At 40.8% G+C, this 27,044-nt stretch overlaps 2 protein-coding genes across 7 annotated transcripts in view; one reads left to right on the forward strand and one right to left on the reverse strand.

The window, feature by feature from the left end:
* The first annotated feature begins 675 nt into the window (after positions 1-675).
* Positions 676-3,257, forward strand: LEAP2 (liver enriched antimicrobial peptide 2). Its single transcript, XM_054217890.1, has 3 exons — positions 676-820; positions 1,230-1,360; positions 2,320-3,257. Exons 1-3 carry the CDS (start codon positions 764-766, stop codon positions 2,354-2,356), a joined length of 225 nt encoding a protein of 74 aa, XP_054073865.1. The 5' UTR covers positions 676-763; the 3' UTR covers positions 2,357-3,257.
* A 16-nt stretch (positions 3,258-3,273) lies between these two features.
* The window catches only part of AFF4 (ALF transcription elongation factor 4), a 54,452-nt gene continuing 30,681 nt past the window's right edge, over positions 3,274-27,044 (reverse strand). For 4 of the 6 annotated variants that reach the window (XM_054217882.1, XM_054217887.1, XM_054217884.1 and 1 more), the window contains 16 exons: positions 26,564-26,612; positions 25,250-25,270; positions 24,637-24,691; positions 23,594-23,631; positions 23,078-23,240; positions 21,403-22,320; positions 19,060-19,148; positions 17,247-17,484; positions 14,803-14,900; positions 13,014-13,077; positions 12,716-12,852; positions 12,248-12,319; positions 11,421-11,514; positions 10,333-10,376; positions 9,173-9,396; positions 3,274-8,587 (listed from right to left, as the gene is read on the reverse strand). In XM_054217882.1, the coding sequence (XP_054073857.1) occupies positions 8,469-8,587; positions 9,173-9,396; positions 10,333-10,376; positions 11,421-11,514; positions 12,248-12,319; positions 12,716-12,852; positions 13,014-13,077; positions 14,803-14,900; positions 17,247-17,484; positions 19,060-19,148; positions 21,403-22,320; positions 23,078-23,240; positions 23,594-23,631; positions 24,637-24,691; positions 25,250-25,270; positions 26,564-26,612 (2,423 nt within the window). In that variant the 3' untranslated portion in view covers positions 3,274-8,468. Of the gene's footprint in view, positions 8,588-9,172; positions 9,397-10,332; positions 10,377-11,420; positions 11,515-12,247; positions 12,320-12,715; positions 12,853-13,013; positions 13,078-14,802; positions 14,901-17,246; positions 17,485-19,059; positions 19,149-21,402; positions 22,321-23,077; positions 23,241-23,593; positions 23,632-24,636; positions 24,692-25,249; positions 25,271-26,563; positions 26,613-27,044 lie in introns of those variants that run through there. The other 2 variants (XM_054217883.1, XM_054217888.1) reach the window with 2 other exon arrangements.

A 27,044-nucleotide genomic window follows, 5' to 3' on the forward strand; every position in this document is an offset into this window, starting at 1 on the left:
CACATGGAGCAACTCGGCTCTGGAACACCCCTGTGGCAGTCGCTTCTGCTTTGGGGATTAGCTGTCTAGGGATCAGCATCTGCAACTGCACATCTGGATCCTTGGCAAAAGAGGTCTATTATTTATCACACATAACACTTTTAAATTCCAAAACCCATCTGAAAAGTATTACATCTGCTTTTTAAGTGCCACGTGCGTGGAAAGGAAGGTGAAGTAACTTCCTTGTGATTCTTTCATGTACCAAGAACGGGGAGCAGAATCACAAGCGTGATTCTCTGCTCCAAACAAGCTCGATAAGACAATACTTACCTCTGGCTGACAAAATCAAAGCCACACACGCTGTAAACGTCACGGAAGTTAAATAGGGTTATGGCTTTTGATCTTTACCATAATACTGTGGGCCAAACACCCTCTTGCTTGCAAATACACCATAGAGTTCTGGTAACACATTAGGTAGGTTTTAAAAAAAGGAACAGTTGGCGCATGTGGTAAGCTGACCAGACAAAGTACAAGTGGAAGGAGAGTAAATCATTAGCTAAACAGACAGGCCTTGAACCAGATCACTTCAGCAGATGCTAACTTAGTAATTCCCTCTTGCTCCGAAACGAACTTTGTTCCTGTAATGACTGACAGCTGATGCAATGATAAGAGAATGAAGTCTATAAAAATCTAGCTGAGGCTTGGGAAGTTCTATTTGGGGCTCTTCCTACCTCCTCCGCCCAAGGCCGGTCCCGCGGTGGAAGTGGCGGCTCACAGCGTGAAGATGCACTCCTGGAAAGCGATGGCAGTCCTACTGCTCTGCTCGCTGCTGCTCAGCCAGGTAAAGAGAGAACTATTTAAAGCGCTAATTCGAAATGGTCAGGCAGTTAATAAAAAGCGTTAGGATTTGCATGAATAACTGGCAGGAGTTAGAGGTGACAGCAGAGATCTCTTAGAGGATTCAACATCGTAAAAAAGTAGAGTAACTGCCTGGTGAATGCTGGATTGCTCTGAGATGTACCTTAGCAATTCATTCTGCCTTCCCTCCACGAGGATTAAAAAACCAGTTTTTATACTTTTTGCTTCTTTGGGGTTAAGATACAAGCAAGTACACATTACCAGATCATGCTAGCATCTGAAAATGAGAAAGATTTCACGTTTCTCACTTGAGACTACTGAGCTCAGCATCAGAGTGACCGAGTGCTCGCAGCCGCGGATGCTCTGACGGCGGCACGACCCCTCTGTTTCAGACCCTCTGTGCTTCCCTGCACCCCCCGCTCAGCAGGCAGAGGCGGATGACACCGTTCTGGAGAGGCGTCTCGCTGCGACCCGTCGGAGCCTCGTGCAGGGATAACAGCGAATGCATCACCATGCTGTGCAGGTAACGGACCCTCATCAATGTTAAGGTTCGGCGACACTTGATATTGTGTTATGTAGAGGAATTTCCCACTTATTCTTACCCAAACGAGATACGGAATTAATTCTGTGCATAGAAAAAGATACCAGGAATAGGGATGGGGCAATAGATTCAGACCTCTTTTGTAAGCAATGCAAACAGAGCAGAGTCCACGTGCCCTTGATTACAAGCCTTAGTCCTTTCCTTGCAACCCAAAATAACCTGTCTCTTGAAAAAGGAACACGGGATTCTAGACAGCTTTTAGGTAGACACTTAAGAGACCTTAAAATTAAGCCTTCTTAAAGCCAATACTGTTCACTTGGGAGCACTTATCAATTAAAAGCAGTATCTTACCCTAAATTAATCACTTTAAGGCGATTACTTAAACTCATAGTTTAAGACAGCTAAAATACCAAAAGCCATTTAGTTCTCATGAACACAAGACATTAGCAAATCGTCCAACTCCATATAGTTAAACTGATTCGTTAAAATTACTGCTTAGTGACCGAAAGCTGATTTTGTGTGGCACCTGCTGTACACATACCACAAAGCAGAGACTATCCATAAATACAATAGGACATGGTAGTCGAGCTGCTATTTTACATGCACTTGAAACGCGTCATTTCGTTCTACCGACTAACAGAGGCGAACTGTAACAGCAGCTACAGGAAGATACAGACAGAAAGGGATTTATAGAGCCTGTAATTTCTGCACCCCAGCCTGACAGTATAGCCCTGGGAAACAGGCACTTTGGAGCTGTTGTGCAAAGCAAAGAACATAAATGAATCAAGCTGAACTGAATAGAGTTAAAGAGGTGAATACAACGTGCACGGCTGCAGGAGCTGGGCCCGAGCACTGCTGTCGCAGTAAGCGCAGCACTGCTGGGGATGTACGCGTGGATGCCTGTCCGAGCTGGCAGCGCCTGATGATGTTTTGTTTTCCAGGAAGAATCGCTGTTTCCTTAGAACAGCCTCGGAGTGACCTGTCGCCATGAAAACACTCATCACTGTTACTGCTAACGATGCTCCCCTCTACTTGGGAAATATTTATTGACCGTTCAAAAGCTAGGACAGTGACTCGAGCAATAAGTATATTTAACATTTCTGTCATATGAACTGGTAAAAGGACTTCAAAGAGCTTGAGCGCGTTTCCTAGCCAAGGCTGTCGCTCTGCAGCAGCGTCAGGATGACTCTCTGGCCAAGCTCAATAAAAGGACTCTGCCTCTCCTCTTCGTTTTGGTTTTTTGTAATGGTTCATATATATTATTTTTTTTTAAGGTGTGAATTAAAAATTTATATTCAGCAAGCCACCTTGGTTTTCCTTGTATCCTCTGAGCAAAGTGTGCGGTGAGCGCACATCACGGACTTCAAGCAGAAGTGCTCATTTCAGACTGGACTTTAGACATTTATCCTTCAACCTGGCAAGTGCAGAAAGTAGATCAGGCTTCCACCTGGTTTCCATCTCAGCAGCTGAACTCTCTAACAGGCCCTTATCTGAGGTGCTGATAAAAGAAGGACCAAACAAACTGATAATACTGATAGCATTTCCAATATCCCAAATATAACCAGTGATAACAGGGGGGGGAAGTATTTACTTTTAATTACTTCTAATCGCACTTGCTTAAATGACTGTCCTAGACTGACTTCTGAAACCGAAGCATCTACTATTTTAAAATAAATCGATCAAAATCCATTTTTGACCGGTTGCACGTTAACTTGGAGGGCTAAAAGAAACAAAGTCACTTTTGATTAGGCAAATACCAACAAGTCGGGGGCACAAATACTGAATGCTGCTTGCCTTTTGTTATACACAAAGCACGAGGATCAAAAAAGACAACTCTGCTTAAAAATGCAGCATCGGGGAGGAGAACGGCCACGCAACAGACACGAGCACAGTGGTTTGGAAGTTTAATACAGAAAATCTATTTGATATTTATTAAACTTAGTTTCTCCAGTTACAGTTTTGCATTGTACAAAGCATTTTAATGACACAGTAGTTAAAAAGATCTTTACAAATTGAAATGTGATACCCTTTTCTCCAAATATTTTAATTGCCATAAATTTGTTTAAAAATACACATTAAACGCATGTTTCAGACACTAAACTTTCTATAATCTCAATACCACAAAATACATAGAATATACTATACAGATGTGGAAAAAATCTAGTTAGTATATAATACTTTGCTCACCATTAACAGCTTTATTACGTGAAATGCACATACTGACTTAGAAATCCTAATTTTGAGCCCCAAAGTACCCTTTGAAATTTCAAATGTATTGCAACAAATAAAAATCACAGTTTGTTTTCTTTTAGGTTTTGGTTGAAGACAGATGCCTAAATATTTTGATAGAAACAAAAATGTAACACATGGACTTGTCATGTACAAAGCATAAAACAGAGACATCCCATTAGTTACTAACAGTACCTTTCTGTACGATTAATAAGGGCTTCATTTATAAGTGACAGGTTAAAAGTTACCTTCCCCCCACCCCCCCCCAGCCCTCCCCCGAAAGAAAAACCTTTCTTCACCAAATAATAATTTCAAATAAGATAAAGGATTTTTAATAAATATATAAGCACTTTATCCTCCATATACAAAATTTCTTAAAACAATTTAAAAGGGGGACCAGATACAAATGTCAGGAACTGTGCTTGCAAACGTCATGCCTGGTCCTTAGAGTTGAGTTTTCGGATGTGTAATGCCAACGCAGCCAAAACCAAGCGCTGCGCAAGTTCCGCGCACCCAACGACACCGACCGCGGGGGTTGCATACAAAAACCGAAGACAGGGAACGCTGTGTTCTAATGTGCCTGGATCCGCTCCGCCCGTGCGCATCCAGACTTAACGCCCGGAACGGTGGAAACCCACCAAGGTTTCCAGATGAAACTAGAAGAGGTGAAGCCTTCACACGAGGACAGCCAACATGAACCCCATGCTGCAGCACAGCGTGTCCAGCTGCTCCCTACGCTGTGTTTGGGTGAAACTCGGCCGAGCGCCGGCGGATCCCAGCAAGCAGAGGAGCCCGTGTGGCGGCGCTGGCGCAGGGCAGAGCCCTCCCCGGGCCCCCCCGGCCCTGCTGTGGGCAAACGCCACCGCGGCCGCACGGACCCATTCCTCGAAAAGCAACGGAGCCCAACACACACCACCATTCCCTGATTGTTCGAGCTGACGTAACTTTCCTCCTTAGGAAGTTCATCTCCTGGAATAGGTCTGGATTTGTCTGAGTTGGCTGGCAAAAGCTTTGGCTACCCTTTAGACGGAAAGATGTCTGGCATTAACTGTGTCGCTTGGAAACCCAGGGTTTTCCATAACACTGATTCATCAGATGGAGTAATTGAAACGCTGACCAAAGTATTTGTCAGAAATCTAAGAATTTGGAAGTTGTTTACTCCCCAATGGGTAATTCAAACTTGACTTGCTCAGGCCCTTTTGTATCTGCCTTAATATAAACACTGCAGTGACAGCAAATATCTGTTAGGTAAATGAAATATTAAATACAGCAAAGGTAGTCTCTCTCTCCAGTGGTTTGCCATTTTGGCAAACTGCATTAATTATCCGCCTACGGCTTTATTTTACTTGCCCCAGGCAAGCGCTACATTTTTTTTCCATAAAGTCCTGACTCTCCGTATGTTGGGGCCATTCATAAATACATTTCAGGGCATTTTTTTGTTATCACAGCAATCAAGCCTCAGCAATCTAAAGGAATATACATTGCACTCCTGTATAATATGCAAGATTTATCACCAATAAGATGGTGACTCAGCACTCAATAAATAATATATCAATATAGTCAGTTGCACCATAATCTAAAAACAAGTATAACATATACTTTGGACAGACTGAGTTCATATATATATACATATATATTAAAAGACACATACAATACAAATTGCATACTGCCATCAAAAGCCAAGAAGAGCCATCCATATGCTCTGCTTTATGGCTAATAGTTTCAAATCAAACTAAAAGTCTCGGGCTGTTTGACTCTGGGGTCCTGAAGATTTGTTTATAATTATAAATGGTTGCACCTTATCACCTCGGAACCTGCAAGTTTGACAGCAAATTCAAATAGTTGTGATATCTGAGCAAGCCTAGTCTGATTAAGCCATTTTTAAGATTCACCAGCTGGGACCGCGTTCAGTGAGGGAATTCAAATTACGGCGTTGATATGTATTTAATATACAGTCCTGCAGGGAATCAATGAGGAAGCCAAGAGTTAGGGATTCCCTCGTCGTTAGTCACTACTGCGCCGCGTGCGAGGACTGGAGCGACGCGCGCTGCCGCGGGGGAGGAACCACGGGCAGCTTTGGACCATCCGCCCCCACTTTGACAGAGGGATGGAAGCCTGTAACGTACTGGCATTATTTTTAAGCTACGAAATCTGACAAAGTACATCACTTTTCTCTCGGAAACAATGGTAAATCCCAAGTTAAGATATGCTTTTGGAATTGCGAAATTTAAATGTATCTGTTTGAAATAGCCACAGACGCATAAGGCATTTCTTTCCAATTAACAAGACCTCTGCACATCTCCCGGACAGACAGACGACGCGGGACAGCACTCTGGAGGGGATTTTACTACAACGTACACTGTGCAGGTGGGACACTTTCAACCAGTTCAGGTCCACATTTTGACACGATGTAAAAAGTCTTCTGGTCATTGAAGACAATTTTTTTTAAGATCCACTGATCTAGGAATAAGAGATACTTTTTTTTAAGAGACCAATTTCGCGTGACACCAAAAGGTATTTGTGGGACTCGAGTTAAGGAAAAAAAATTCCCAGAGATGAGACCATTCCTGCTAAGAGCAATGGTAACTGTGCACGAAGGAGCAAGCCAAAAATCAGCCATGCCGGCTAGTGCAGCACTACACAAAAAATAAACTATGAATGCAACTTCTAAGAAGATATTTTTTTATATAGCGTCAAAAGTGTGCTAGGCACTTTAGAGTATTAAAGGAAAAATAGTTGACAGTGTCCCATTAACCAAGATGCGGAGTCTGAGGGTACAGAGTTCTGTCTCGAACAGCAAACACTAACAGAAACGTGACCTTGCACAGTGATTCAATAAAAAGGATGCTCCAACAGACCTGACGAGTAAATTCAGCTATCGTGGAAAAAGTCCCAGGTCTGTTAACCATGTAACAAGTCGTATGTAGCAAAGCTTTTCTGGAAGTACAAAACACGCTGGAACGCAAAGGAAGCTCTACGAATATGCAGCTACCTTTTAGTAGGTTACTAATTTGCAAAACTTCTAAACTCTTAAAGCCCATAGGACATACTGCAGTACTAAGTAGCGTAGAATTCTATTCCTTCTCTCGAGGTTGCCGTGATTTTGGCACTTAACTACTACTACACAAAAAATTTAGTGCAATCATTTTCCTGAACATGCACGTTCATATCTGGTACAGAATAAAGGGTTAAACGGGAGAGAAAACAAAGCAGCATTCCACAATCTCACTCCAAAGGATTCAGAGTTTGACTCTTCGAAAGGAGACCACCACAAGGAGAAGTCAGTTCGTGGGACAGACGCTAGGACTTTGAAAAAGGAAATGGAATTTTACCAAAGTACTGCAGAAGACCACTGCATACAGTATACCTGGTCCTGCTGTAAAACATCTTGTAAACAGTTCATAAAATCTTCATCTAAAAGTAAGGCATAAGGCACACCAGACGTGTTCGGGGCACTAAGCAATACTGAAAGCAGTAGCGTTTGAAACCTTTTACTCAGACAAGCACCTTACGTGGAAAGGTACTTTGGTTTACACTTTTTGAGAGCGGCCAACTGCAACTCCGTGAACCAATTCTGTCGCACCGAGTCGCTCCCTTGCAAGCGAGGATTACGCTCCATCAAACATTAACAGGACCTTCATTAACACGGGGTAAATACAAGTTTTAAATCCATTCTGCATCGAAACAGTCGGTTTCCCTGTAATAGCTGTGTGCTCCCACCCCACGACGGCTGTTGCACTGTCATCCCGTAGTGTCTGTTACCGATCAGACCCTAAAAGGAAAACACGGACCTCGATTTCTACTTAAGATTCCTGGTTTCTCAGTCAATGGAAAAGATGCAAATGACAGTTCTGCTAGGAATTTAACTACTGTTGTGTTTTTAACCACAAAGTTCACCGATTTTGTAAGCGTCAAAAAATGACAAGCAAGGAAACAAAACGTGTTTTAAATGAAGAGATGCAAAAAAGCACAAGATTGTCCATTTCAGAAACCTCTCCTGTATGCATCGCACCTATCGGACTGAAGTTCATTCTTACACCACTACTTCCATATTACATTAAATGCAAATTACTGTAATGTTTTGTGATTGTTATAGTGTTAATCGATGTTTTGAAACTGCCTTGAAAACAATCCAAGTCAGATCCAGCTAAATACTTTTCCATAAAAATTTCTTTATAATTCATTTAAACGAAGTATCTTAATACGTAGAAGAATATCTGGAATTTTTCTATTTAGTACAAATTCTGCAATAATAAATCTGTAGTTGCCATTATTAGTCGACTCATAGGCATTAGGCATGAAAAGTATGGTGTCCCTACACGTTAGAACCTATCAACCCTAGTTCCTTTTACAGGCTCTACCACCACAAGACATTACAGAGTAACAAAGCTCACAAAGTACTTAAATAAAGTGTCTATGTTTAATTTCTGCTAAGTACTCGAAAGGGTAAATTCAGGGAAGAAATAGCTAAAAACTGCCCCACACTGGGCTTTTCAAAATTAAAATTAAAAAAATTAAAATAAATAGGATTTAAACTGACTATTTATGTATTATGACCGGAATTCCAATGATCTATCCATGATAGATCAGCAAAACTACACCTTTATATGTAGCAAATTTTAATATATTTAAATAACTTAAAACGGGAATACTGAAGAAGTCCATTGACCAGATGATTGGGGGTTAAAACACAAAACACAAATGAGGATGGGAGACATGTGAAAGCAATCCTTGCTCTTAGTGTCAACTAAGCAATGTGTTATGGCAGTCTTCCTTATCGACATGACACAGTGTTGTGGAGATAAATCAGAGGCAGCGAGAAAAAATGTGTTCGATTTTTCCATTCCTTCAGTTCAAAGTATCACTTGGCATCCAGGCGCAACCAATGCAATCCCTGCCGGGTGTAACGCACTAGGTCTGTCATGATGCTCGAGTTAAAAATCAGAGGGCCCATAACTTTATCCAGTTCAGCAAAGAACTCTAAAACAACAGAAACATAAGTTAAACTAGGCACGTATTTTCATATGGGAAATATTACACCCAAACTCCCCACCTTTTCAGCATGAATCTTTCTCAGATTGACAGAAGAAAAAGATGGATGGAAGAATAAAAATAATGGAAAACAGTCCTTTCTAATCAATTTCTTTACTCTTTTGCAGACTGGCTGATAGGAATAATTAGAGTACGGTTAAACTATTGTAAAACTTCCTTGGCCTTCCGCCTCAAATGTGTATTTCACTTAAGAATTTCAGAAATGGAAATGTACGGAGTTCCCCTTCCTACAGCTAACGTTTTATGACAAATGCAACAAAGATTTTTTTTTTTTTTTTTTTTTTCAACACATAGCTGGTAGGAAACGTTACATCTCCAACACCACCCTGACCACCAGGACACCCAGCTGGGGTACCACTGTAACCGGAGGTATCACTTCCCATCTTACTTTGGCAGAGGCCCTGGTTAAACATCCCATGCACCATTAACTGCCACTCCAAGACTCAAAGCCCGTGAGCATTTCAGCACACCCTGGTACATCCGAGGGTACAACCCACCCGTGCCAGCCCTTACCTTTCTGTTCTTTAGACAGCTGTTCGGCTTGGTCCCAAATTTCAGTGGCATAGAGGAAGTTGGACGTAACTTGGACGTAGCTGGCCGCCATCTGATGGATCCTCTGGGGGATCGTCACCGAAGACCCGCTCCCTGAAGGGTTGGCTGCCCCAGAAGAGTAATTTCCTGAATTCCCTGGAGACAGCTTTGGAGACACTGGAGACGGCATACCGACAGGCTTGCTGCTTATCCAGAGAAAAGTATTACATTGTAAAATGCAAATATAGGTACTTCGGTCACATCATGCTGTAAGATTAATGCTCTCCAGGACCTCTCTTCCCACATCTCAGAGCGCAAGACACTAAAGCACTCCCACTTTACGCATCAAGAAGTCAGGATTTGCCCTACAACAAGTGACACGCGTGAACTGGTAACAACTGCTGAGGATCCTCCAACTCTTATGTTTTAGCTTCACAGCCAAAACCTAACCACCGAACCTCCTTGCCTTTTAATTCAATAAAATCTTAAATTCACTGTTTAAATAAAATGAATCTTAAAGAATAATAATGAAACCATTACAACTACGTGATAACTATTCTGCCATATTACACTTTCAGATAACACGATGCCAATCTGAAATGCCCTCCTAAAACTCAGAATAATCTCTCAAAGCTCCATTGTTAGGTTTTAAAGAATAGAAGTAAAATGCTGTACTATGGAACAGACAACCCTGAAGCTACCTGTAGCTGCCTGGGCTTGCAGCATTAATAAAGCTATTGTTTTGAGCAGAAAAGCATTAAATCATAGTATCATTTAGGTTGGAAAAGACCTTTAAGATCATCGAGTCCAACCATTAACCCAACACTGCCAAGTCCACCATGTCTACCTGCCTTTTAAACACCTCCAGGGATAAATAAAACAAGAGAACTCACTGAGACAAGTGACTTGTGTGTTAGTGCAACAGGGAGTCTCCTGACAGACTCTCTGCTGAGCACTAGCACAAGCAGCAGTTTTCCAAACCTTTTATTACGCAAACAACTGGGTCAAAATCTACACCTTTAGAAGAACCACCCTAACACTTCAAACAGTAAAAAGCTATTTTTTGAGCACCTCAGGCACACAGGTTACAGAGAAAACTAGCTGTAAACTGAGAAATACAGGTAACAGCTTTTACTACTTACCTTCCCATACCAGGTGATGGTGCTTGAGAATTATTATAGGAATTCTGTTGGGGAAAAAATAAATCTGTCACCTGATTTGTTTATACTTTAACTAGTTATTATTTACCTGGTTATTTAATTGGTTATTTTAAACCAAATTATTTCTTGTTATTTTTCTTTTAAACGATAACCAACATTCTGAATAACATCACAGTAAATTCAAATTTGGGAAAAATATCATTTTTTACTGATGCCTAAAATACAAATTAAAGGATTATTTTAGCAACACAAAGAAGGCCACTAAATATATATAGGATTGGAGCGGTCTTCTGTTCTAAGCATTAGATCCTATTGCCACCTATGAGAACATTTTGAGAACTGTTTCCTCTCAGTATTGATAGCGGGAAGTTTCAGAGAAACCCAATGACATTAGTTACCTATCCCCAAGCCTTCCTGTGAAAAATCTGTCTTACGGACTGAGTAACATTACAGAAGTATCATAACTGCTTTTCTCATCTGCAACATCTTGATTCGAATACGTTAATTCAAAGGATGTGTCTCTTGGTATCCTTTACCAAGGACAGCACTTAAATCAATTGCAGAAGAATTGAGTTAAATTCATGTGGTGGAATAAGAAAAAAAAAATAATCAAACATCCCACTGCAAACGACAAAACCTCAGAAAGACCAGTTTGGTTTTCAAGGAGAAGTTGGCTCCGGTGCCAGCTTTTGCGAAAGCTGAACAGCTGCAGCCTGTGAAATACAGCCCTACATCCTGAATTCCCCTAAGCTTAAACACAAAAGTGACGTTTCAGTTTGTTGTATCTGCAGCAAGAAAAACAAAGCCTACTAAATTTATTAAAGACAACAAAAGCTAGATCAAATTGCTAAGAGAGCGCTATCATGCTGGGAGCAGTATGGTTATGACAGCCATGCTGTCTCTTCCCAGCTTTAAATTACTTAACTTTAATATACTTTCAAGGTCCAGTTCTAAATAGGGTATACTCCAGGTTCACACGCAGCAGTCTGAAAATTGGCTTCAGGAATGCAAAGTGATGTAGAGCTTTAATTTGATTAGGTTCTAATATTCTAAGAAAATACTGCAATTACCTTCAGATGTTCAGTCAGAGTTTTAGAATATTTCAATGCACTTTCCTTTTTCAGTTTGAAAAGCCTTAGGTATAGTAGAGATTGACACCGAAGACTGACCAAAGACAGAATAACAAAACATTTACAGTTAAAGTCAAGTTAATCACAACTGAGTGAAGTTCAAAAATCTCCTAGCTGTGTTTTTAAAGCTTTCTCTGCAAACTCCCAAATTGTAGGTCTATCAAAAAAATCCATAATCACCTTTACAAGGAAACAAAAGCATAGCTTTGTGTGCTTTAAGCTGAAACTCTAATTTTCAGTGATGTTGCTGGTATAACCCCTTTACAGTTCTTGGCTTAGGAGACGACACTGAGCTACTTCCTAGACAAGGGCATCATTGATTTTTCGCTCGTGTCAGGACATTCTGAGTCCAACACGTTCTGCCATGGCCTCCCCTTTCTTTTCTGCCTGACACCACCTGGTTCTGCTCCTTACACCTGCTGGGGCTGTTCCATTGATCTAGGAGGCCAGTGACAATTCTTCACAGCCAGTCCAAATTAGGACTTATCCCTGGATGAGTACATAGGAAGGACCCCCATCCCTTCTGTGGTTACTCCGCACAAATCTACCGATTTCCTTAATATTTCAAAGACTTGGCCCTTGTCAACATCCTCTCTGCCCCGATTTACAGTAACCAGATATACAGCGTTAATCTTTACATGCAGCCAAGCGGAAATCTCATACAGTTGGCTCAGCATCACCTGACAACTCAGCATAATACAGCATTTCATGCAGATAAAACATTTGAAATTATTCAGTGCATTGTATTAAGTTCCAAACAGACATACCAAAGCACTGCTAGCCTTTTATCTGCAGCCGTAGCATCCGGTGCCAAGTAATTCTTCAGTTTCATAGTGTATCTACAAACAAAGACATAAAGTAAACGATAAAATGAAGATTACAGTATCATTTATCAATCATAAAACACTTATGTTCTTACAAATTTCCAGTTTCAACTCTCTTCACCGTTTCAGGAAACTCTCTCAGACCCAAACAAAATGCTGACTAGGCAGTAATTGGAGTAATTTTGCTTCTTGTGTGTTATACATTGTAGAGAGACGTCAAGAGCCTTAGCAGAAAGGATCTTAACCTTCACGAAAACACTTTAAGCTACAGCAACTGGAACATCCAGTTTTACTGAAGAATAAGAGATTTCAAAAATTGGTGGCAAAACTTTAGTAAATCTAAAAGAAAGCTCTGATTTCCAGACCTCTTCCCCACCCACCTGACTTTTGTACGTGCTTTGCAATGCTTACTTGATTAATTCCACAGTTTCTGAATACATAGGGAACGGGGACTTGGATTCCTGAGCATTTTTCTCCAATGCATTCCCACACTCAATGAATGACACCACAGCATCTAGGTAGTACACAGCCTTCTCAAACCTGTCAGACTGGGGAGAGCGGAGAAAATTTTTAAGGACAAAAAACCAGAGAGGAAGTACAAGAAAGCTCCAGTACAAAAGGGCAGCAAAATGGCAAAAGCAGTAAACAAACCCCCAGTATAACCCCAGTATAATGGCAAACATTAGATAAGTATTGGAGATGTACTTACCAATGCGTCTGCGTTATGTTTTAACTTCTTTGCTTCTTGTAAATAATGATCAGCTGAGTAAGTCCTGCAACAGAGAACACAAGTTTATGGACCCAGCCCCACCCACGCTGCATTTCCTTTTATGACTTGACGGTTCTTACTGTCAAATTTCAGATCTTTTCTAACGCAGGTTACAGAAGCTACACTACGATAAAACTGTTAAAGTTAACTAGTATGATTAGTTACAGTATGACAAAACTGTTAAAAATATTTTAAAATTAGTTCTCTAGTTTCAGGTAATTCTAAACAGTATTTCAAGCAAGTCGGTAAGTAAAGATGACTTGGTTAAATTTACTGCATTTGATAGTCAAGCAAAACAAATACTTGACCAGCAACAGGGGCGGGGGAAGGAAAAAGCCTCTGAAAATCTGAGGACTAACTAATCCAGTGCCTCCAGGACTGGCATTACTGAGGCTGTGAAACATTTAAAAATTATGATGATAATACTAAATAAACCAAGATACATTCAGGTGTTAATTGCTTTTGCTTAGCCACCCAAGGCAATCAATGCTAAATGACTTTCACAACTAGATGAGCAGAGGATAATTATAAAAGTGTAATAATACATGACAATATATTAACATATTACCTATAAGTTGATTAAAGTTTGAAATAAATTCCTCCATCCATCCTACCTTACTTAACTTATTTGTATTAAAGATATTTAAAATCAACACTGTTAACAGTCCACTTACAGGAAACCGATGTCATTACAAAGCAAGAGTTCATAGTAAAAAGATTATGTACCTACAAAATTAGTTCGATCAGTTCTAGGCCCACAAAATCCGACAACGTCTCAGTCATAACCACAAAGTTATCACGTCACCTCCCTAAAGCACAATTACTGTTCCTTGGAAGATGCTCTCATTATGTCTTCCTATACATCAATACACATTCAGATTTTTTTTTTTTTTTAAAGTTCGATCTTATCTCAATTTCTTGGACCTGTTTTGTCTTGGAATAATTAGAAAATCCCCATAAACTATTTTGTCCTAAGTGATTGTTAGTGTACTCTAACCATCTAATTCACTCGACTGTTTTCTTTTTTTTTTTTTAAGGAATAACTATCAGGAGAAAAACACTGACCAATTTGCTCGTCCACTTCCAAAGAGATCTTAACCAGGAAGTTACTTTTACATTTGGTATAAACATAATTTTATCTATAAAGTGAATTTAAAGAACAACAAATAGAAACGCTTTAAGAGCAAACATTCTGCTGAGATTTGAATTGGTACAAGAGAAACATAAAGTTGGCACAAGACTGTAAAATATTTGTTTTAATTTCTTCTCAAGATATTTTCTTTGACTCCACAGGATTAAATCCCAATCCTGCTCTTGGGGATCTGGAATGTCAAAAACTGAAGGCTCCTCTCTACTATCAACGACCCCAACTCCTGACTCTAGAGGACGTGGGCTCTGGTGAGGAGAGGCAGACAGGCAGCAGCAGTGCCCTGGTTAAGGTGAAAAGGACCCATCAGCGTTTGAAAACAGAACAACCCTGAGCTATTTAAGCTTATTGCTGGTCCTTTTATGCTCGGCAGGAATGTACAGGGCAGGCCATGGGACTGCGCCGTCTGCCCGGCCCATGGCACAGGGAAGACAGCACATCCCCGCAGGAACAACGCACAGCTCTCCAGAGCCTGAGCTTGTACTTAACAGCTTTTCTGAAGCAAAAGGACAACGATTCTCTGCGGGGACCTGGCTACGCATCAAGATTCACAGAGGGAAAGGCACCTTTTGCCGTACTTACCTATCATCAAAAACAAGTTTTGCTCTTCTTGACTTTGAACTTTCCGTAGATGGAGCAGAGGCAGGAGGGCAGTTTGATGAATTGTTCAGAATCTTTTCCTGAAAGGAAAATTGTTGCCGAATAATAAGTTTAAAGAACAGTTAAATCTTCCCTGCCTTCAAGAAAAGCATTTGTGGTATAAATTTCTCCCATGACTTCACTCTATATGCAATAAGGTCAGTTTTGCAGCTGCTTTAGCTGCCATTCACCGTAGACAGTAACACAGCTTCCACGAGGCTTTCACCTCATGCCGGCACAGAGAAGACACAGTAGCTGTAACCAAACTCCTCGTTCTCCCACACCAGGGGATCTCCTTTAGAAGAGGGAATGCAGTCCAGGCTTTCTACACACCTGGGTCCATGAAATCCCTCCCCGAATCTCCCATGTCACTGTTTCTAAGTCCTGTTTTTCCACTCTAACAAGAACGGGATGAATATTTTTACAATTTCTCATTTCTCTGCTGAATGTCTTTGCCTTGGAAAAAAAAATATATATATTTCGGAAAGATAAGCATCATCTTCAAGGAGAAAAGTTAGCTGTCTTCACAACACACTGTCCTTGCTCCCCTAAATTATACAAGGCTCAACATGACACTTCAGGGTGAAGACCGGACACTAGAAACATTCTGTGAATAGTAAGTTAATCAATTTCTAGTAACTAAGCAGTATAAAACAACTCCCCAGCTTCATATGTGTTTTCCTCTCTCTTCATTTACCATGACCAAAGGTCATCTATATAGATGTATTTCATAACCTACATTCATCAGATTATCAGTAACCAGAAGGATCCTGGAGTCGCAAGGCACCAGATTTGCAGAGCAATGTACTATCTACCACTGTAAGGCAGGCACAATAACAACAGATGCAGGGAAACACAGGAAGACTATATACAACTTTAAGAAAGGCATGACTAAGCATATCTGAAGTATAAAACAATAAACATCTCACAAACTAACTGCTGGCTTAGGGACATTGCTATGCTGACGAATAAAGACAGGGCAGAGCCCCAGTCTGTGAGGTAAACGCACTGCCTACAGCTCCTGGAAGCGCCTTACGCAGCCGCGACACGCCGCCCTGCCAGCCTTCCAAAGCTCAGGGTACTGGCGTGTGAAGTCACGCAGCACGTCTGCCCGCGCAGAGATTCACCAGCTCCACCCTGATGACTAAGTTACTTTCTGCCATTGCTGATGACTGTTTGCTGCTTTCCACCTCCCCAAATCAATGATCCTTCCTGAACATTTTTAGGCTTTGCTTCTAAGCTTTTCAGAGACTGCAAATCCAACAACCGAGGCTTAGCAGTTGCTTAAACTCGGGGCGCCTCCACAGCCTGTAGGACGCTTTGGGGCTTTGAAGCCGCCCCCCCCAACACCTGCAGCACAGCAAAGACTGAATACGCTCAACGCAAACTTGAACATAGGAAGTTCCACCTAAACATGAGAAGGAACTTCTTTACTTTGAGGGTGGCAGAGCCCTGGCAAGCCCAGAGAGGTGGGGGAGTCTCTGTCTCTGCAGACATTCCAAACCCGCCTGGACGCGTTCCTGTGCCACCTGCTCTGGGTGACCCTGCTCTGGCAGGGGGTTGGACTGGGTGATCTCCAGAGGTCCCTGCCAGCCCCTGCCAGTCTGTGATTCTGTAACTGACCATACAACAGAAACTGCTCATCACAGCTATTCAACAACATGCTCTCAGATGCCCTCACAGGCTAATTTCTGTCCAGTAACACACATTTATATACTGATGAAAAAGCACGTTTCAATTGAGTGGCCTAAGAGTATCATCTGCCTATAATATTTTTTAATGCTACCATCTAAATATCTTCCTAACCTAAACCTCTTTAAAAACATTTTCTGCACCATCTTTATAAACATGCTTTCTCTACTCCAACCACAGAAAGCATGGTAGATCCCCGAGCTGGACTTAATACAACCGTTCTGGGCTCCCACAGTGTCGGAAAACAGGAGCTATAGCTTCTCATCCTAGTGCTGAGCACAGACTGAGCGCCTGCTCTCCTTAAAAAAATCAGGGCAAGATCTGTATCTGCTCCGATGAGACAAGAGTAACCTCATTGTTCCATTTATGTTGCATAAACTGCTTTCTAGTGGTATTTCCTATTAACAAATTAAAAAATAAAGAAGCAGCATCTGTAATCAGAAGACTACTAAACACATTTCACTAATTAATGCAAGAATTTGGTAGGAATAAGCATTAGTATTCCACAATCTCTCCCAAATTATTTTCTAATTTATAGACTTCCAAGGCACTTAAGCACTATGACATAAACAATGTTTATCTGAAACTAATTATGTTTTAACTTGAACTGCAAATTACTGTTCAGATCACACTAAGCGCATCAAACTGCAAAGCAAAGGAAGAGGCTGGAGGCATTTACAGAATAAGCCCTTTACCTTGGGCTCTTTAGCGCTGCCAGAACCTTTCCCCTCTGTCTTCTTTTGCTTAGAAGATGAGCTGCTTTTACTGCCACCGCCGCTCTCCTTGCTGAGGTTGCTACTGGACTTTAAGGATGACGACTGACTGACCGTCCTCTTCCGTGACCCGTGTTCTTGCTTGGAATCTTTCTGCGGGACCGGGGCAGCAGGAGACGGCAGTAAATCCTTCTCTTTAACAGCACTTGGCTTTGTAGACCTGGATAAAATGAACGAATTGAGGTTTGGGGTTTTTTTCCTTACAAAAAAAACCAAACAAAAAACCAAAAACAAAACCCCAAAATCCAACACAAACAAACCCCAAAACTTTTTATTTTAAACTAAAAAACCCCCATTTTTAAAGAACAAAGGTTTTTGTTGTTAGACCTAGCAAACCAGGTATGGAGGAAAAGAACAAGAATAATCATCTCGTTTCTGTGAAGCCAGATTGAACTCGTTTTCACCATTTTATTTGTTCTGACCTGAAAACACAGCAGACAAGTTCTAACCATAAAACCACATCCCTACAACAGCTCTTAAAAAAAACACCCGAATCACTTACAGCGTAAGAAATTAATGCCAATGGCAGCGCCAGCCTGTCTGTGGCAGACTGCTCAGCCCAACAGCTCAGAAAAAAGATGGTCCAGATAAATGTTCTACGGAACCCAGGAAACTGGGAAGTTTCTCCATGCAGCCTTGCAGTACCTTGGCTGCTGAGGGCTACAGTTGGCTATTCTTGGCTTCCCATAATAATTATTTCTACTAGATTATTTTTATAAAATCGTAGTTTCATTAAGTTAAACGGCCTTCAGATAACTGCACTGGCAGTCAAGCAAAGATCAGAAATAATAGGTAAAAAAGCATAATCAAGCTAGAAATGCATCTGTTCAGGCTACATCTGTTTCCTAACAAATAGTGAGGCACTCTAATTCTGAACAGGCAAACAAGATTTCTCACATCTGATGTGCCACAGCTCCTCACATATTTGTAACTTGGCAATTACTCACTATACAGCAATATTTTCCATGACATAATTATACCAGTTTTCAGTTGCATGACCTGAAATAGCAGAGTTTTAAAAGGCAGTGGAAAAAACCTTACTCTTTCCTGTGGATTAACACTGACCAAGAAATAAATCAAATAAAAGCATAACGGCTATTACAAAAAGCATGTAAAATTACAGAAATAACATACAAGCAGAAGAGTATTAAACAACATTACTGATTTGCTAATTTTGTATTACTTTGCTTTTGTGTCACTCACACTTTTCTTTAGCTAATCTATGAAGCAAATGTGAGGCTAAATCCATGGATCCAAATTTCAATGCCATCAGCTTCCCAGACAATGCCAGTTAAGTCATTTACTCTCAGTTTACAAACTCACTAAATGGAGAATTACCAGACTGGGTTAAATTTAAAAGCATCGATTTTGCAAGATCAAAAAGCTAGATGCACAGCTGATTTCTAAAACAAACCAAATCCCCGCTGTAACATTAGGGAAAAACCAGGACGCATATATTCCATAATATACCAGCCCTGCACGAGGGGTTACCTGACTTCTGTTATGTACAACAGCTGTCCTTGTTTGTACTGCTTTTGGCCAACTACTAGTAGAAATTCTGAAATAAGTCTGTCTGAAGGGTAAGGAGCAATGAAATTTAATTTTACCCGCCAATTAATAATGAGGGAACACTTTGGGGACGGGAGGGGGAGGAGAAAAGGGGGAAAGACGGTCATCCATCTTCTCCTTGCTCACCCTGAGCCTCCAACATTGAAAACACAGCCAAGATACTCACTCCCTACTGCTAGAAGTCTTGTGTCCTGATGGAGCTTTTTCTTCCAGTTTCGTTTTCTTGCTTTCACTGGCTCTGTTTTCATCCTCATTCTGAATAAAGCAAACAAGAAATACATCCAGGCAAACGTCCACATTTACAGCTTCACTGAGAGTGGCAATGTTTCACGTTAAGAGACTTCATTTAGCAGGTATTTTGCAGTGTACAGAATAAGACAAGTACAGACCACAAAAATATCCCTACAGCATCTTGTCCGTACCAAATACTCAACCAGACCCTGATACTGGAACATAATGAAAAACAAAGTCTGGCTTCTAAATTACCAACCTGCATAAAAGAAGTAGCAGTTAAATCGTTCATTTTAGCACAAACAAATTATCACCATGAAATACCAGAAAAATTTGCTGAAGGCTTCACTAAAAAGATCAAGAGACAGATTTTACGTTGTGGAGCCCAACAGAGGTGTCTTGTGAATGTCAGAAAAAGGTAAAAGTCTTGTAGTCTATTAAAGTAAGCTCAGAGATTTTTATATAAATTTAATCCCAAAGTCAAAGTGCCTTGAAGGTAAATGTCTAAGCTGTCTTCAGCAAGCACTGCAATTACTAATACAGTGAATTAAAATGGAAAATAGGGCCTCACAGACGAAGTCATCTGGTAACATAACCCAGATTCAAACCCAAAAGGTTTCATTTTTGTCACACCGATGCTGCAACCCTGAGCCTTATCACCAAGGAAGCACCCGAGCAAGTAATGTGTAGAAATCAAGTCGTGACAGTCAGGTACAGAGCACTCCCAAACCTAAAAGCCGGAGGGGTGGGGGAAAGGGTGGGTTTTCTTTCGTTGCCTCAAACAGGCTGGCATCGTCCCTGGTACGTACGAGGGTAATCTGAGGACTCAAACCAATTAACAACCAGACTATTTGCTGGGAATAAAGCCTAAATTTAATTGGTCTTCCCAAAGCTTTCTGGTTTAGATGTAAGAGCACAGATCTTTAATGCTATAGCTCCAAACGTGGACTGAAAGGTGTAACTGGTCAAAGAAATGAAAGTCAGTGTATTCAGCGCCACGGGAACCTGTGAGGGCACTCCCATGAACATGAGGAATTATTTAGTAATTCCTGCAAAAACTAATTAGTCACTGGTCAGAATTACTCCAATTTTACAAAAAAAAAAAAAAACAAAAAACAAAACACCAAACTCTCACACCTTTTCATTTAATTTCCTTATCCAGAGTAAACAGGAATCTTAGTTAGGAAGAGTACAGGAGAAAGCCCTGTTTGCAGTTACACATCAAGTCTCCTAGACAACACTAATTTCAGAAAGTGACCAAGTTTACTTAGTTGCTCAGTAGGAAAACTGGTTTAACTGAAACGATCTATCTCCTAGAGAGAGTCAATGACTCTCCGGATGATATCATATAACCCTTTGATTCCACACGTCAACAAAGTCTTACAACCACTGCCAAATCCCTGTCAAAATGAAACTGTCAAAATGAAATCCAGAGTAGCATGGCAATTTTTGAATCCCTGAACCAGGGTCACAGTCCAAACTTCATGGAAACCAGAAATTTATAAAAACTCAATGGACCACTGAGTCCATTGTACAGTCACAGGTTTGCTCTGTACACAGACTGTTTATGTCCTCAGGTTTCTAAAAGCGGTTTAAAATTACACTACCAACCACTTACCATTCCCCCCATTCATGAGTATTATTTCTATTCAGCTCCCCCATTGATTCCTGTCCATTTTACTGCCCCCAGGCATTCCTGCTTTTTTATCTACAGTTGAAAAGTTGAAGTGCTTTTTTGGAAAAGATTAACTATCATTATGGAGACATCCCTCTGCTCCCAGTAAAGCAGCACACCTGGATTATGGTTTCTGTTGCTGTCATGCCCCAGGCTCTTTTCTGCCCCATTCCTTGTCCTGGCAATATGAAACTGCATCATTCACTGGTTCGAGGAGCTGATCCAGCTGAAAACTGCCCTTATTTATTTTTATTTTTTGGCCAGGTGCAACAGGGGCTGGTGCCAATGGGGTGGAGGCACAAGAGGGTGGGGATGCTCAGTGCTGGGAGGTCCTGAAGCTGCGCTGCCTCCATGAGCTCTAGCTACAGTGTCAACACTCCCACAGGCGCTACCTTCTCCCTTCCCCGCTTCAAAAGAAAACCCCAGCAGTCTCTACTCTAACAGCACAGGGACGATCAATGTGTTCTACCCAAACCAGCTAGCCAAAGTCATCCCCAAAATCGCTCAAAGTCACTCCACTGAGGTATGGTCTGGGCTGCTGGGCCACGTGCTTGACACCAGCAGGCCAAGATAACAGGAAAATCTCTATCTAAAAATTATCACCTGCTTATGTTTCCTTTTGCCTTTTGTAGCACTTTTGTCAGATGGCTGCTTCTGGGATTCTCTCGTGTGCTTCTCTGGCACGTTTTTCTTTTCCACTTTGGGTGCATCAGCATCCTTGTAAGGCTTCCCTGGTATTCTTGATAAGAGGCTCAGGTCAATCTTCACAATAAGTGGGTACCTTTCATCAGGATCACTGAGTGGTGAAAGAAGCTCTTTCTCTTCCATAGGAGAGAACATTCTTTGCCGAAAAAAGCTGTCATCCTCCTCCATGGAAGATTTAACAGGAGTCCTATTGCTCTCAGAGTATTTGGGTGTTTGCGATGAAGGAGGCAGGCTCTCATTTTCATCTGAATCAGAGGATGAGGTATCTGTTTCTATGAATTCCCTGGATTTCTGGGCAGATTTGCTTGAAGCCTTATATTTCTTTTTCTCTGTTGTAGGCCGAGGGGAAGATTTGGGCTCTTTCTTTATATTGGGTTTCCTGGAGCCTTTTGTGGCTGCCTTATGCCTGTTTGAAGGTATATTTGTTGCCATGTCTACTGGGGTTTCACTTTCTATTTTAAGACCTCCTCTTGGCTCTTCAACAGACGTCTTTTCTGCTTTCTTGGGCTGCTTTTTACCTACAGTCCTCCTCTGTGTTGAGCTGTCACTCTGGGCAGGCGATTTCTGCCTGCCGCGACTGCTTTCTGAGCCCTTTTGGGCGGGTTTGGAATCTCGCCCTGGTGTAGAAGAAATCGAATCCTTGGATCCGCTTTGATCAGCATATCCACTCCCTGTCCCCTGATCCCGTCCCTCTTTTTTGTAGCCTTGGGAGGATGGGATATTGCTGTCCACAGAAGAAGCTGGTGACACTTTATGTGAATTAACTTTGTTCAACCAGTTATCCAGTTGCCATTTGTTTGTTGGTGGTGGCTCTGGCTAAAAACAAATAAAAAACCCAGCGTTAGATAAAATATTTCACACTTCTTCCGAGAGGTACACGAAAAAAACCTGAGATAAATAACAAATGACATATAGGTTGACGCATAACAATGATGATGATGATAAATCATAGAATCATGGAATGGTTAGAGTTGGAAGGGACCTTAAAGCCCATCCAGTGCCACCCCCTGCCCTGGGCAGGGACACCTCCCACCACAGAAGGTTGCTCCAAGCCCCGTCCAACCTGGCCTTGAACCCCTCCAGGGATGGGGCGGCCACAGCTTCTCTGGGCAACCTGGGCCAGGGGCTCACCACCCTCACAGCAAAGAATTTCTTCCTAATATCTAACCTAAATCTCCCCTCTTTCAATTTAAAACTGAAAATAATACCAGCTCTCATTTTCCATTCCTCTGGAGCTATCAACAGGCAATACTCGCTGCCAGAGCTTTCCAGACTAAAAGCCCAGAGGTTTAAGCTACTGTTACTATATCTAACTTCTGCACCTCAACAGGAAACTGGTGGTAAAAATCACCTCAAAGTCAAATGTCAAACGTGTGCTTATATAAAGAATTGTTACTATATCCAATTACAGGTACTTCAGCAGAAGAATATTCCATCTTGAAAGTGATCCCACCTTTGTCAGTCTGATTTTTTTTTTTTAACAGTTGGAGAATTTATTAATATTTTTCTGCTTCTAAAAGTCAGGATTAATGCCAAGCTAACAAAGACAGCCCAAATACACGTCAAATCCTACCTCGGGGGATGCGCTCTGTGATGGTTCATTAGCTTCACTGTCACTGGAACTGCTTTCACTTTCAGAGTCAGATCCTGAACTGCTTTCAGATCCACTATGGCTGCTCGAGTCATCCCTTGAATTATCTGCTCCTTCGCTGTTATGCTGCGAAGGTTCAGAATTACTGAAAACAAAAATGAGGAAAAATAAACAAACACTAGCCAAGGCACAAATATATCCTAGTAGTCCTTTCATTAGAAAGAATAAAATGCCATATTTTAATTAACGTTTACTAGAACATTCAACATAACTGAACACAGTTCACCCTGATTGTTTTTTCCCCCCCCTCCCCAAAGTGGTTACAACAACTTGCAGGTTATACACTATTTCATCACTGATTGAATTCTAATCACCTTTTGCTTTAACACAAGACAAAAGACAAACGTGTATTTTAGAAATGAGATCAAGCCCAGAGTGCTGACTGGACGGAATATCACCGCTCTACTCTCTATGCTGCAATCTTCCAGGAATGCCTACCTTCCAGGTGTGCTCCTTGGCACGGTCTTATCGCAGTCCTGCAATTAAGAAAAACAGCATGAAACTTCTAGAAGTTATTTTAGGATTGTATATATAATTAAATTGCAAAGCATCAATTTAGAGCCTTTACATTTTTTAAATTATTTAGCCTAAATAGCATCTTAATTCAGTACTTGCAGCAGTTTAAATTTGTCTGCATTCTCCTTATACAGAAAGGAAAATAAATCAGAGTTTTCTCCAAGTTTTCACCACAAACCTAGCAGCTCAGTCCTACATATTCTGACTACAGCTCTACAAGTTCCTAGTTCCACCACTCACTGTGTTTCCATCTTTTTGAATCAGATGATTCAACATTTCACAATGCTATTCCTGAGACGCCCAGAGTACCAGGAGTTAACCAATTAAATATACTATCCTCAAAGTTTTCCACATGAAGCAAATAAAGTACTGGAACTGGGAACAGGAAGAAAAGAAACAAAAAGAGGAGTGTGGATTACTGCTGGGTAGCACAGACCCTACAAGGTATTTTTAATTTAGCAAGCCAAATGGCATTTCTGGCAGAAGCTGCACAAAATTAGCATTGACAAAAAGGAAAAAAGAGACTTTTCGATAAAAATAAAGGTGCCGCTATACTCCCAGTTACGCTATACTCACAGATGATAATCCCTTATCACCCCAAACACCAGCCTATGCTACTAACGTGCAGAGACGTTCACACCAAGTGCTCTTTAGCTGGAGTGACAGAACGTGAAGGGTTCTATTTTTAAACAGTGGGCCATTACCATTTTACGTTCAGATAAAACAAGATTTTCTAGATAAAAGTGTACTGTTTCAACAAAAGAGATAATTTTCCCCAAATTTACATTTAGGTAAATTTACATTTACCTGAAGTTCGTCTAAAAACATGCCATTTGATTTTTGTTTCTAAATCATAAACCTCCTCTTACGCTGCTCAGTTTGCAGCGAGAATTTTGAACGCTGTCGCGGTACTGAACTGTGAGTGCCTTTGTTATGTTTTTCTGAAATTGATGTAATGAACATACCTGCTCTCCATCGCTGTCTTCACTACTGCTAAGTTTTAAGTCATCTTTCAACATACTAAGTAAAAGGGAGAAAGTGAGACAAGTTTTTCCACGTACTTTAATTACTTTCAAAGCATTCTTCTGTATTTCAACATGCTATTGTTTATACTGCAGAATAGGCTGCGTGGGTGAAATCCACAAGATACCATTCTAACATTTAACGTTTAGGAATGGTGAGTTAAGTCATTCTTTAGAGAAGACTAAGGATTTTAGTACTTTGACTCCTTAGTCCATTCTGTTTAATTTAGAAAGGAAATTTGACACATTTTACTAATGCGGGAGAAGCTAACGTGGATGTTCAACTTCTTATACACAATGGCCAAGAATACCGTTTTAAATGGAATCAAGAAAGCTAACACTAGTGGCTGTTTCCTGTCTTGTGGCAACAGTGCAACTGTTCTAAGACAGAATTATTTTATTACTATTCAAATGCATAATTACTTATGGTAGTCAGACATATACACACTATTTCACAATACTGAAAATATGCAAACAGACTGAAAACATATAGCAGGGTACAGGGCCTTTGTGCTTATTGAAAAACACCTTTGATTACAAAAATAAAACATCTTACTCTGTCTGGTTCGATTCACATCTGGAGAAAGAAAATGAGAAAGGATTAAAAGTCTAATAATTCTGCATTTCACAGTATAGCTGTTCTACTGATGATCTGAAAAGATATACCAGCCTCTAGGATCTAGTTCCTGAAATACTCTTCATTGCTAACCTTTTCCAAAAGATACATTTATCTCCTTTTTTATGTGTTTTGACCAGATCACAATCACTTTAAAAAAAAAATTATTTAAAACTGTATTGTCACAGTAAACTTCTTCCTGTGCATCCCAGTTCAACACATGTCCAATGCTACCTCTTGTTCTTAGAAGTGCTCACATTCCCCAGCTTTGGAAATAGCTCAGCTCCATCCTAGCAGTCTACGCTGCTGTCACGAGAGCAAAGCCCAATGGGAACCTCTATTCCTACCACTTGTTCAACTGGCTCCATACGAGCGTCTTCTGAAACTACATATTTTTGTGAAAGTGACTGTAAGTCTAAAACAATTGAGGGGGTTTTCTTTTTGTTCTATTCCCTTCCCATAGGACATGTGCTTTTTAATCTTGCTAATACTGTAACACGTGCACAGACGAACAGAAGAACTAGACTTCATTTTGTGATTGCATCATAATAAATGTTGACTTCGAACACCAAGTTTTCAGAATCTACAACCACTTTCATTCATTAAACGTACAATCAGATGGTAAACATTTCTTTTCGTGGACATATTTGTTTGGAAACAATCTTTTAACAGCATGTAATTGATTTTCAGGTATGAGAAAGGTGGGCTACAGCCAGCTAGAATATTCCAGTTGATTTTTATTGTTTCTTCCAGTTGCACAATTGATAAAGTAAAATATTGGGTCTGTGTCTGTAACTAATAGAAATGTTTGCCAGTCAGTTAAGAGACTGGATAGAACAAATTTAATCAGATGCCAAACATAATTTGCCATCCCCTATTTGAGCATCCCCTATGTCCCACTCCCAGGTGACAGCTCTTGGTTGGCAAGTCCCATCCCATCCTGCCCACTCTTATATGCCGATACCTTTCTGGTTCACAAGCTGATTCCAACATCCAAACCCTTGGACACCTCTCCTGACAACTGACAAGAAAACAGGGGAACGGAAAGGTGGCACAGTGCATTTGATATTCACTCCAATGCATCATATTTGCTCTACTCTGCTTAAAAATTATCCCCTTTTTTTGCCAGTGAAGCAGAAGTGTGCTAAAGTGTCTGTGTAAGAACTGACACATTCTAGTAAAAGAAACAGCTATTTTCCAAGTCTCTTAAAATTCAACTGTTGTCTGAGAAACGTTTTCTCAACAGCCACTTACGATTTGGACTGATGACCGTTGGATGTTTTTGATGAAGGATTGTATCGTTCTAGAAGAAGAAGAAGGAAAAAAAAAAAGCACAGTTGAAAACTCAGCCAGCAAAATAAGTCATTCCCAAACTGCCAGAAGTACAGTCTTAGCTAAGAGAAAGTAGTAACTACCTAACACCAGCTACAATCTCCCACAGACTGGAGTGGATGTAGAGACAAAATAATAAATACAGAAAATAATTTAATCAAGAATATCTAGAAAATTATTTAAGTCACTGCTGTCTAAACCAATACACGCTTAATTTGTTATTAATGGTGTGAAAAACTGTTTTGCTTCTATCAAGATTAATCTATTGCTTTCCACGTGCAGGAGACAGGATATAAATCAGCCTGTCAGGCTCTGACTTATTTCAGCATCCCTACGTAGCTTTTCAGCGGATGAGTGGATCTTTAGATCCAGAAATCTAACTCAGAAACCAATTCTTACAAGA

Source organism: Rissa tridactyla, chromosome 11 (genome assembly GCF_028500815.1).
Source record: "Rissa tridactyla isolate bRisTri1 chromosome 11, bRisTri1.patW.cur.20221130, whole genome shotgun sequence".
Taxonomy (NCBI): Eukaryota; Metazoa; Chordata; class Aves; order Charadriiformes; family Laridae; genus Rissa; species Rissa tridactyla.

Bases quoted from the DNA above. Each gene is read 5' to 3' on its own strand.
- LEAP2 (XM_054217890.1), top strand. From the start codon at position 764: ATGCACTCCTGGAAAGCGATGGCAGTCCTACTGCTCTGCTCGCTGCTG. The intron at 821-1,229 runs GTAAAGAGAGAA...CCTCTGTTTCAG, and splicing joins GCTCGCTGCTGCTCAGCCAG to ACCCTCTGTGCTTCCCTGCA. The intron at 1,361-2,319 runs GTAACGGACCCT...TTTGTTTTCCAG, and splicing joins TGCATCACCATGCTGTGCAG to GAAGAATCGCTGTTTCCTTA.